Source organism: Branchiostoma floridae, chromosome 4, assembly GCF_000003815.2.
Source record: "Branchiostoma floridae strain S238N-H82 chromosome 4, Bfl_VNyyK, whole genome shotgun sequence".
Taxonomy (NCBI): domain Eukaryota; kingdom Metazoa; phylum Chordata; class Leptocardii; order Amphioxiformes; family Branchiostomatidae; genus Branchiostoma; species Branchiostoma floridae.
In genome coordinates this window covers 1,622,772-1,633,861 of record NC_049982.1, presented here as the reverse complement: position 1 = coordinate 1,633,861, position 11,090 = coordinate 1,622,772, and the positions used below count along the sequence as shown (strand labels likewise).

Genomic DNA, 11,090 nt, shown 5'->3' with positions numbered 1-11,090 from the left:
TTCTGTAAGACGTAGAGAGCCTATTTTTATTTCCCGTAACTGGTAAGGAAAACCGTCTTATCTACATAATTCGTAGCGAGGCGACCAAATTTAGCGTAATTGCCTTCCTTGATTTAGCGTAGTACGAAGGGGGTTCTTCGGAATTCAGAGTAAATCGTTGTCGGGACCCCCCATGCAGACCCTCCTAAGAGTTAAAGGTAGGCCCATAGGCCGCAGGGCCAGTGAGATCCAGTGTCTCTAGGCCATGGCCTAGGTATTGGGAGGCGGAGCCCAATGCTCTCCTTCTACCACCTTTTACCTCCCCAACAGAAGTCAGATACTCAAGTCATATGCCGAATTTGATTTCAACCCATTCTCATCATCATCATACGGTCGTGCTGGTTGCACGGATGGACATGTCTTTCCCCCTCCATCCTTCCCTATCCTCATAGCCTTGGGCAGATCTTCAGCCGAGCAGCCAGTATTTTCACTAAGTTGATGTAGACATGTTTTGCGTGGTCTACCTATACTTGCATGACCATGTTTTGGAATCCACAGCACAACCCATTCTAGTATTCCTTATAAATGCATCTGGAGTGGGCGGATTGTCTCTATTCGTCTTCACATACCAGGAAACTATCATCTTACTTAGTTACGAACGGTAACATATAGGACACGCGCTCTGTACGGTATGTAGAGGTGTAGTGTGCAATTTCTCTTATAGTTTCATAACATGGTGAACAGTAGAGTAAGACTTGACTTCAAGCTCCAACGAATGAAATCCTTCCTTATAAAGATTAAAAAATAATGTGAGCGACAATAGACCGGGAATCGAACTCCTAACCCTCTGGTCCAAAAGCTGGGTTGTTAAGCAGTCGACCACCCGCGCTATAATCAACCCGATCCTGAGATATTTCCCGGTAGACATGCATGGCCGCAGGTATAAAACACGCTGCATCAGGGGACCGGCGTCGCCATGGGGACGTGACGCCATCTCCATGGTGATGTGACGCTCCGCAAGGTTAGACCAATCACCGCCCACGACAGACACACCTCCGGACCGTCTCGAGTTTCGCGCCCTTTCTTACGGCAGCATTTACTTCAGGAACCGGGCACCTTGGGGCGGGTGTGGCTTACGCACATCACGTCTGTCCGCCATTGTTAACGTCGAGTCGCTTTTGTTTGTGTTGTAATCAGGAGAACACAACCATCGTCTATACCGTTTGTATACATATCAACAACCTTCCAACCTCGGGCCCACTCCCAGCAGTTGTGCACATGATCAAACCACACACATCACTATATGAGAACTGCAGGGTAGCGCGTGTGGTGCTGATTTTCCCGCGGACATAAGCGGTAGCCTGTAGCACTGCAGTGGTTTTACACCCGTACATGAGGATCTCACCATGCAGGACTGCCATGTTTATACACAAGCAGCGGCAAACCTGTCCTCATACTAGTACACGGGTTCTGATCGTCTGAAGTGTCGAGCAAAGGTCGTAGAGCTGTGGCGTGCAGTTGACACCTTTGGCGGACAACCCTTCAGAATAATCACTACTATCCGTCACCTTAAAATATTCCGATAGATATTTTATTTCCGGGGCATCCGCAAGGTACAGATTTGTAGATTGAGTGAGAATCTCTTGTCCCAGCGATGTATCCTAACACCAAGTTTAACCGGACGTTTCTCGGAGATTTCTTCTACGTGCCACCCAAAGACGCTAAAAGGTAAGAAACAGCTTCTTCTGTAGATTCTGCATGATGAGATATATCTTATTTTGCCAACTGAATTTGTAGACAAAAACCTGAATGTGATTCCATGTACTGTCGTACTACCCCTGTCACATTTGGCGAAAATCGATCGGACGACGATTCTGCGGCGGTCGCCCGAGCCTCGCTTATGATAATAACTTTATTGCACTACAATCGTACAAGATACAAAGTATGTCTTATATGTGATAGCGATGTTTTTCAGGTGGAAAATACGAGCAAACCCCTGTCGATCTTACATACTGTGACAGGGGTATACAAGGCTATGACTTAAGTCAAGACATATTTTTCTCGACTCCTGAAGACGGGGATAAAATTAGATGGATTTTCTTTCGGTGTGGCCAAATTCGTTCTAGGTAGTGTAGCATTTTGTGTTCAAGTAGATTATCAAGAAACCAGTAACAGAACCAACCACCACCACCGACAAACGCCTTAAAGATAACCTTTTCCATTACAAGACATCTGAATCAAAGCTAGACACGGTTTTACGAAGACTTCGTGTCCTCAGTTTACGACGATCACGCGCTGACAGACTTTGAAAAGATACAGACGCTTGTTCCAGACTGTACGCGTACTAGTTTGACTGTATAAAGAAATACGGCGTATTTATTTGGACAGGGTGCTGAGCGTGTAGAACAACAAACAACGTATGTCAACACTACAGAATAACGTTAGTACTCTCCAAGCAGAGGTTGAGTCGCGTAGATATAGTAGTAGTCGGAAAAATTACACAGCCGCTCCTCTTAGCTGTGTAATATTTCCGACAATTTTTTTTCACACATCCGAGTGATCCGACTGAAAATTTAGCGCCTCCTTCACACGGCTAAAATTAAGTGACGCGAGTTACTCCATTTTCCCCAAAATGCTATAATTTCCAGACGCAAGAATTACAGTACTATATCTACGCGATTCGACCTCTGCTTTGAGAGTATAACGTTAGCGATACAGTGTAGCGTGTGTATCTTTCAGATTCAGCTGTGGAGTTAGACCCTAGTTAGTCTACATGATGCTATCATTTTACAGTGGGAAAAGAGGTTGAGTATGGGCCAGAGCCTTCCAGGCCGCGCTAACAGGATTACAATAACAATTTTATCGGAGCGACAAAGGAGTCAAAATAAGTGAACAAAGCAAAGGCCCTTAATCCCGAGCTTACCATACAGCCGTGTTGACCTCTTCCCTGGTTTCCGTCATAGACTCCTTGGACGTCAGGATTTTGGCTGATTATTTGCTATTTCTCGATTGCTACTACGTATCTAAAGAGATGGACAATATTATTATACAACTACAATTGTCGGAAATATAGAAGAGGCCCTTCCTGGTGTGAGATATTAATACCTGGCAGACATATTGATTAAAACTGTGAAATTTGAGGTCCTGTTTCCGGAATTATTCAACATTTGAGGTTTCTGATTATTCATACGAATGTCACGGAATTCATACGAGATTTACTGATAGTATCGCATGTATCAATCGTGTGTATTTCGAAAATGTTGCATAAACACTTAGGCACCCCAGTAGACGGCAGACGCTGAGCAAATCGGAAATGTGTGACTCGAGCTCTTGATTCCACAATTAGAATATGGTATCAATAGCTTGAGTAAGATGTAAAAGTATTATTTAAAAGACAACAAAATACGACAAACGTTTAGAATCGTTCTTTATCCATGCACATTTGTTGAGCGATCTGACAAATTCGGTCGTCTGGCGGTCACAGCGTGACCGTGGAATAAGCGTTTACAGGTGGTTTCCCAGGTTTGCAAGATATAGTAAACTGAAGTTTTTACTAATCAGTGCTTAGAGTACATGGTACATAATACCACTAACCATTAGCTTCCACAAGGCCTTCCTTCGGGGGTACGGATCGTAAAATTCGGCACAAAGCGGAACTTCACCACCGTGTTGTAGCTGCCCTGGCCGGCGGCCCAACCCGGAGGATTTCCGGTAACACCGACCTGAGCGCCGCCGTGTTGACAAAGTCGCACAAACACCGCAGGTGTACAAAACATGAAGGCGCTTCTATAATAACAAACCTGGCCGCCTGGCTAGCAACGCGCCCACAAAACTCTTTAAGAAAAGGACGCGCCGCCTTGAGGAAGAATGAATTTCGGGGAGGTGTTCCAGTGGTCGTTTCTGGAAGGTTTCTTGTTTGGCGTGAGGCGCGTGGACTACGGTCTGGCAAGGTGGGACTTTGGGTGCTGTTTGTATCAATGTCGGTATCATTTCGGAGTAGGAGATGTGGGTCCGCAGCCGTGTGCCCTCCCCTGTCCTTTCTATTCCAAAACAGTTGTAGCTAGACGTTCGCAGTACGCTCTCACTCATTGTGGTCAATATTGGAGCTTCAATATTATAACCATTGTAACCCTGGCCACTTTCGGAATAAGGCAGGTGGGTTTCTTCTAAGACTTGTAGCTGTTTGGGCTGAGCTGTCTTTCAAACATTCCTCCTTCATATTCATATTCCTATACCAGTAGTTGTTGGGACAAGACGCTGGCGTGGGAGGCACTCAAGTTAGTTTGTCGCGTTATTCATACTCCCTGCTAGCTAACTCGATACGAGCATGCATGGAGAGACTTAGATGTTATGAAACAGGGCAACCTACAGGGGAAAAACTCCCGGCGAAAAAATCACGTCATCACTTTCCAGTCCACGTTCTTTTCAAAATCAAAAGTTAAGCGGTGAGAAAAAAAACAAGGATGAACTGTGACCACAGCTATGAGGGTGGATATCCCCATGTAAGCTACGAGCGAGATATTCAAAATTTTGACGAGGATTACCTTCGTTGTACTTTAAGATAGACGTATGGGCAGAAACAGGTTGTGCTATTTAAAACGTAAAAGCCCTCTGATTGTTTAGCCTGGGTACCATCCTATTTCTACCGGGGCTCCTTACACTCACTTCCCTAAAATGTTTTAGGGGTAGCGAGTGTAAGCAGCCCCGGTAGAATACGGATGGTACTCAGGCTACTGATTGTTTGCCTATAAACGCGGAATATGGAGGATAGGGAAGGATGGAGGAAGATAGTTATGTCCTTCCGTGCAATTGCGCAACCAGCACGCCTGGATTATCATGAAACGCGGGATATGATTGTGAGGCTTACCAGACTGATTTTCAGGTATATTGTTACGTACATATTGTCGCGGCAGTAGAAACCCGAGTAGGGCTAAGCGCAGCCACTCGTGTGTTGTACCCACCCACTTTGTTTACTATCAATGTTACATGTTCCTCTGGTCAAGTGCCCTGGTATCATGGCACGGTTCACCTATGTTTATAGGAGCTAGCAATGACTGTATGCCGTAGCTCAGCAGCATTTACCCAGGTTTACATGTTGGTAAAAAAAGTAGTGGAATTTTTTCGGAATTCCTAAAGTGATAGATTCCGGAGGAGTACAGTTAGCTTCGGAGGATGACATGTAACATTCCCGCTTATGACTTCCCGCTTCGGTCTTTGTAGCCGAATTCTACGATCGATACACCCGTGGAAAGGTCTGTTGGAGGCCATATAGTCATATTGGAAGCGAAAAAAAGATGTCTCTTATATTTGCCTACCAAGAATCACTGCGAGATATATTTGGTGGGATGAGGTCCGCTGCATCATTCGTTGTTTTCATAAATGTCAATCATATTTAACTTTCCCCGTTTCCAACAGCCCTCCCGATCACCCCCAGCCTAAGGGCGACCTCCGGCGGAGTAAGTACGAAGTGCAGGTGCTGCCAGCAGGCCCTCCCCAGGATGCACCGTTCATGCAGCAGGCGGACTTCCGGAAACTCCGGCCGTCCTACGAGAAGGAACTGGCCATCAGGAACTCCCTCAACAAGTTCGGCAGGAAGTTCACAGGTTAGCCGTCAGGTTTTTGTTTCTTTAAACTTTTTTTTTTATTCAAAGGATTAGGATTGAGACTTTGAGACCTCAAAGAGTTAGGGGTTGGAGTTAGGGTTAGGGTTAGGGTTAGGGTTAGGAGTCAGGGTTAGGGTTAGGGTTAGATTTAAGGTTAGAGGCCAAGGTTACGGTATGAGAAGGAACTGGCCATCAGAAACTCCCTCAACAAGTTCGGCAGAAAGTTCACAGGTTAGCCGTCAGGGTTAGTGTAGGGATTTGGGTTAGGGGGACTTAGGGTTGGGGCTGGGGCTGGGGTTGGTGTTAGGGTTAGGGTTAGGGTTATGGTTCGGGGTTCAGTAGGGCTAGGGTTCGGGGTTAGGGTTCTTGTTAGCTGTCATGGTAAGGGTTAGGGTTAGGGTTTATAGGGTCAGGGGTAGAGGACACGGTAGAGTAAGAGAATAAGCTAGCTATCAGAACTTAATCAACGGGTGCTGCCGAAATTCCACACGGTATGTTTTCATTGGGGTCGGGAGTTAGGGAGCATGGTTAGGGTTAGGGTTAGGGTTAGGGTTAGGGGTCAGGGTTAGTGGTTAGGGAGCATGGTAACAAACTTTGAGCACCAGCATGGCGAACGTTTAGGCCATAAAACGGCACCATCTCCTCTCTAAAAGTTTACTGCCCCTCCTTTAGGTGACCCCGGGTACAAAGGTCGAGGCGTCCAGCCCGCCAAGACGCAACTTCCAGACGTTCCCAAGAAACCGCCGCCTCCACAGAAGCCTAAACGGAAGACGTCTTATCCTTCATTAGACTTCAAGACGTTACCTGAGCTCTATCAAGGTGAGTACGCATTCGCTGGGCAAACGTGTAATGATTATGGGGTAGGCAAGAAAGTAGTGTTAAAGCTTTTCTCTTGCAAGATAATGATTAAAGGAAGAAAAGGATGGCGCATAAGAAGAAAATAAAAAAGGCAAAAAAAAACGAAAGCAAAAGAAAAAAAAAAGGAAAAACAAACAAATATCATGACCATACTAATTTTATGTAAAAGCTGAACAGGTATTTGCCTTTATATCCTGTGACAGCTGAATGTCTCAGTACAAATGTGTAAGGTAGTCCAGTGGTTAGCGCCCACACCTGCCTGATATGGGCTCTACCTGTAAAATTTACAGTCTTTGCTGGGACAATGCGTTAAGCTGTGGTTCAGTGTTAAAGTCTTTTTGACCTAGGGGAATTTCCTAGGACATTGAACCTGTAAATACTGTAAATAGCGTCTGTCTTCCTTGTCACGACCATCTGAAGAATAGCTCTTCTGTAAGTTCTAGAGACGTATCCTTAAGACGTTCTCCTCCCCCAGAAAACCTGCGTAAGAAGGAGCATCAGCGGAAGCAGCAGGAGAAGGAGGAGCTGCAGAAGAAACGGCGGGAGAAGAAGAAGGACAGTGCTGATGACGTCATCAGGCTGCCACAGTTGGCGCACGCCGCGCTACAGAAGATGCACGACATCAACAAGCAGAGTAAGGCACTCCTCATTACTAATGTTACCTTCACTAAGAAAGGTTTGTTTTAGGTAGCGATTTTTGTATGTATGTATGTATGAATGTATGTACGTCTATGTGTACGAGGGGGGTTCAATAAGTTCTTGGCCTCACCAAGAAATAACAAGCACAACTCAGATTTTCAGGCACAACTTCATAGTATGAAGTCTTTTATCAATATCCTCCAAATTTCAAATCATTGGAGTCATTACTTTCCAGGCATTCGTTTTTCCTAAATTAGAAGGTAAGTGGCGAGAAAAAAGTTGTGTGAATTGTGATCAGACATGTGTGGGTCTAGTTTCCCATGCCATAAATTAACAAAAGACGTTGTCAAAATGTTTGATAATGATTCTCTTCCTATTTCAAGCAAAAAGAATTGGGTTTCTAACTTCCAGCAGCGCAAATTGACCCACACACTCAGGTCAGGTCAATTGTCCACGTTTTTTTCCTTCTCCCTCACCTAACGTTACTGGGTGTCGCCTGCAAAGTAATGATCACAACAATTTGAATTTTGGTACATATTTATATAAGACTTTATACTTGACATCTATGCTTCGAAATCTGAGCTGTGCTTCTTTTTTCTCGGTAAAGTCGGGGACTTATTGATAACCCCACGTACATGTATAAAGTCTTATATAAATGTGTACCAAAATTCAAATTATTGTGATCATCATGTTGCAGGCGACACCCAGTAACGTTAGGTAAGGGATAACGAAAAAAAAGGTGGACAATTGATCTGCAACCTGAGGTGTGAGGTCAAATTGTCTGATCACACTTCACCCTTCTTTTTCTCGCCACTTACCTTCTAATTAGAAAAAAACGAATGCCTGGAAAGTAATGACTCCAATGATTTGTAATTTGGAGGATATTAATAGAAGACTTCATACTATGAAGTTGTGCCTGAAAATCTGAGTTGTGCTTGTTATTTCTTGGTGAGGCCAAGAACTTATTGAACCCCCCTCGTATGTATGTTTGTGGTAGGTTGTCTTAGTATTTTTTACTACGTAAGTAGGTCTTGATATGACCTCAAAATGACTAGAATTTGGCCCACCTAGCAGCTTGTTATGGTTTTACAGCGGAGCTTGAGGTTCCGGATATGCTATGGTCGTGATATGTTGAAAGGTAGATAGCTGTTGGGGCAGAGAGTAAGAGGTGTTTGTGTGAGCCCCCCTAGCGGCTTTTTACACTAGCTAGAGTCAAAAGATTGTCAAGATCTTTTGTATAATTTAGACTTTATATCCTCTGTAAAAAGGTATTATTTTCGGTGTTTGTCTTGGTGAATGGTTGTATGGCATGGGTGGTACATGTTACAGGATACTAGATTGGAGAATCGGAAGTGACCGTGACGACCAGCGCATTCCCTACACACTCTAACAAAACAAAACCTTTCCGTACTCAGGACGTTCCCTGCCCGGCTCAGAGAGCGGACTGAAGCTGGTGGAAGCTCGGCACTCAGGGGCCTGGAGACCGCCGGCTCAGGTCTACACTCCGCCCTGGCCTCACCACATCCCCTACAAGGACGGGGACCCGCTCATCCCTTTCGAAGCCATGTACCCGACCCCAGGTAGGGTTAGCATGGATTTTATCAAGAAAATACTATCAAATGGCACCTTTAGTCAACTCATTCTTTGTTGTATTGGTAGTAAAATCGTTTTACACATAGCCACCTTTCAGAAAAGTGAAAAAATAGCCTATCCATCAGCAAACTCCTATTCGCCCGTCTGAGTACAAAATCGAAATCGGATGAATGTCAGGGACGTAAAAAGCCACCGTTTTTACTATTGATTTGATTCATCTAGCCTGATTCAGTTCAGCTCAGGTCATCCTCTGTAGAGGGGTGACACCAAGATTTCCACAAAGTCCTGTGTCCTCCAAACATATTGTAGTTGCCGAGTCTCTTTGCTCTTTTAAGTTTTATACAAATATCGCGACAATGACGAAGAGACCTGGCAGCTATAATAGGTTTGGATGCCAAGCTAAATACGTATTTTTTTTTTTTTAGATTTAGAGGTTAGGTGTTAGACTTCTCGGAACCACCATCCAATACTCGAGTTCAGTGTAGTTTAATTGATCGTTTGGCGATCTATTCCAGAATTCGTGAAGAAGGAGCGTCGTGAGAAGGCGCGCACACACGTCCCCTACCCGCACAACCAGTCCTGGCGCCCACCCGCTGACGTGCGCACACCGCCCTGGCCGCACAAGGTGGGTGGTTTGTTTGTTTGTTTGTTTCTAATCATGGACCGGTAACACACGTCCCCTACCCGCACAACCAGTCTTGGCGCCCGCCCGCTGACGTGCGCACACCGCCCTGGCCGCACAAGGTGGGTGGTTTGTTTGTTTGTTTGTTTGTTTGTTTCTAATCATGGACCGGTAACACGTCCCCTACCCACACAACCAGTCCTGGCGCCCGCCCGCAGACGTGTGCACACCGCCCTGGCCGCACAAGGTGGGTGGTTTGTTTGTTTGTTTGTTTCTAATCATGGACCGGTAACACACGTGCCCTACCCACACAACCAGTACTGGCGCCCGCCCGCAGACGTACGCACACCGCCTTGGCCACACAAGGTGGTTTGTTTGTTTGTTTGTTTGTTTGTTTGTAATCATGGACCAGTAACACACGTCCCCTACCCGCACAACCAGTACTGGCGCCCGCCCGCAGACGTACGCACACCGCCTTGGCCACACAAGGTGGGTGGTTTGTTTGTTTGTTTGTTTGTTTCTAGTCATGGACCAGTAACACACGTCCCCTACCCGCACAACCAGTCCTGGCGCCCGCCCGTAGACGTGCGCACACCGCCCTGGCCGCACAAGGTGGGTGGTTTGTTTGTTTGTTTGTTTGCTTGTTTGTTTGTTTCTAATCATGGACCGGTAACACACGTCCCCTACCCGCACAACCAGTCCTGGCGCCCGCCCGCGGACGCGCGCACACCGCCCTGGCCGCACAAGGTGGGTGGTTTGTTTGTTTGTTCCTAATCATGGACCGGTAACACACGTGCCCTACCCACACAACCAGTCCTGGCGCCCGCCTGCAGACGTGCGCACACCGCCCTGGCCGCACAAAGTTGGTGGTTTGTTTGGTTAGTTGTTTGTGTGTTTGTAATAACCGATAAACCGATAACACACCAGTTTTGGACGGTAAGAAGAAGTGTGTAATACCAGACTTTAAGTCTGATTCACTCACACTGCCACCGGGAATAACTTCTACTCTTATCAATAATTGTGATGGGTTCTTTAACATGACATGCTCGAAGTGTGACTCTTCTTAAACTCAAACACAGAACTACTGGCGTTACGTCATGTCCTGCCAAAGCTAGGTACTCACATCACCCGAGTCGAGTAAGGAAAATTATGTGTAGTGCCTTTCCTGAAGGAAGAACATTGAGGCCAATTATGCATATTTTGGGATTCGAACCCAGAGCCTATAGATTCCAAGTCACATCTCTAACCACAGGGCCATATTCCCCACCAGGTACCCGAAGACAAGCGTATCACGTGCCCTCGAGAGTTCCAGCACTACGTGCAGTATCACATGATGCCCGGCCTGTATAGTGCAGGTAAGGTTCTCTTTTAAGTTTGTTTTCTCTTTTAACTTTATAAACCTTATACCTGTTTCTGTAATATCACTACCGCAAGTACTTACCTGTCAGTGTATGTGCACTTGTATATTCTTGTTCAAGTTTTCTTGTATTGTATGTTTTTGTTTTGTTTATCTGAATAAAGTTTGAAAAAAATAAAAAATAGAAATAAAAAGTTTGTTTTAAATAAGAAGTAGAATAACAATCTTAGAATGTTCGCTGTGGATTTAGTTCCTTGGTGACCACCCATAATTTAAACATGACACCATGTTTTCTATTTGTACTACACAGATTTTTTAAAACCGAGAACTTTATGATTATACACCGCGCGCAAAAATTATTTTCCTTCTAAAGCCCCCTTTACAAATCAAGAATTTTAATAGCTCGGCCGAGTTGTCTGCAAGCTGTGGATTACGAAGA

At 45.3% G+C, this 11,090-nt stretch overlaps 1 protein-coding gene across 2 annotated transcripts in view; it reads left to right on the top strand.

Annotated features, from left to right (window-relative positions):
• The first annotated feature begins 1,103 nt into the window (after window positions 1-1,103).
• LOC118414642 overlaps window positions 1,104-11,090 on the top strand; it is a 10,780-nt gene continuing 793 nt past the window's right edge. Inside the window, exons 1-7 of one of the 2 annotated variants that reach the window (XM_035818827.1) lie at window positions 1,104-1,707; window positions 5,395-5,582; window positions 6,255-6,401; window positions 6,916-7,074; window positions 8,495-8,659; window positions 9,188-9,297; window positions 10,565-10,649. In XM_035818827.1, the coding sequence (XP_035674720.1) occupies window positions 1,634-1,707; window positions 5,395-5,582; window positions 6,255-6,401; window positions 6,916-7,074; window positions 8,495-8,659; window positions 9,188-9,297; window positions 10,565-10,649 (928 nt within the window). In that variant the 5' untranslated portion in view covers window positions 1,104-1,633. Of the gene's footprint in view, window positions 1,708-3,812; window positions 3,930-5,394; window positions 5,583-6,254; window positions 6,402-6,915; window positions 7,075-8,494; window positions 8,660-9,187; window positions 9,298-10,564; window positions 10,650-11,090 lie in introns of those variants that run through there. The other variant, XM_035818826.1, reaches the window with a different exon arrangement.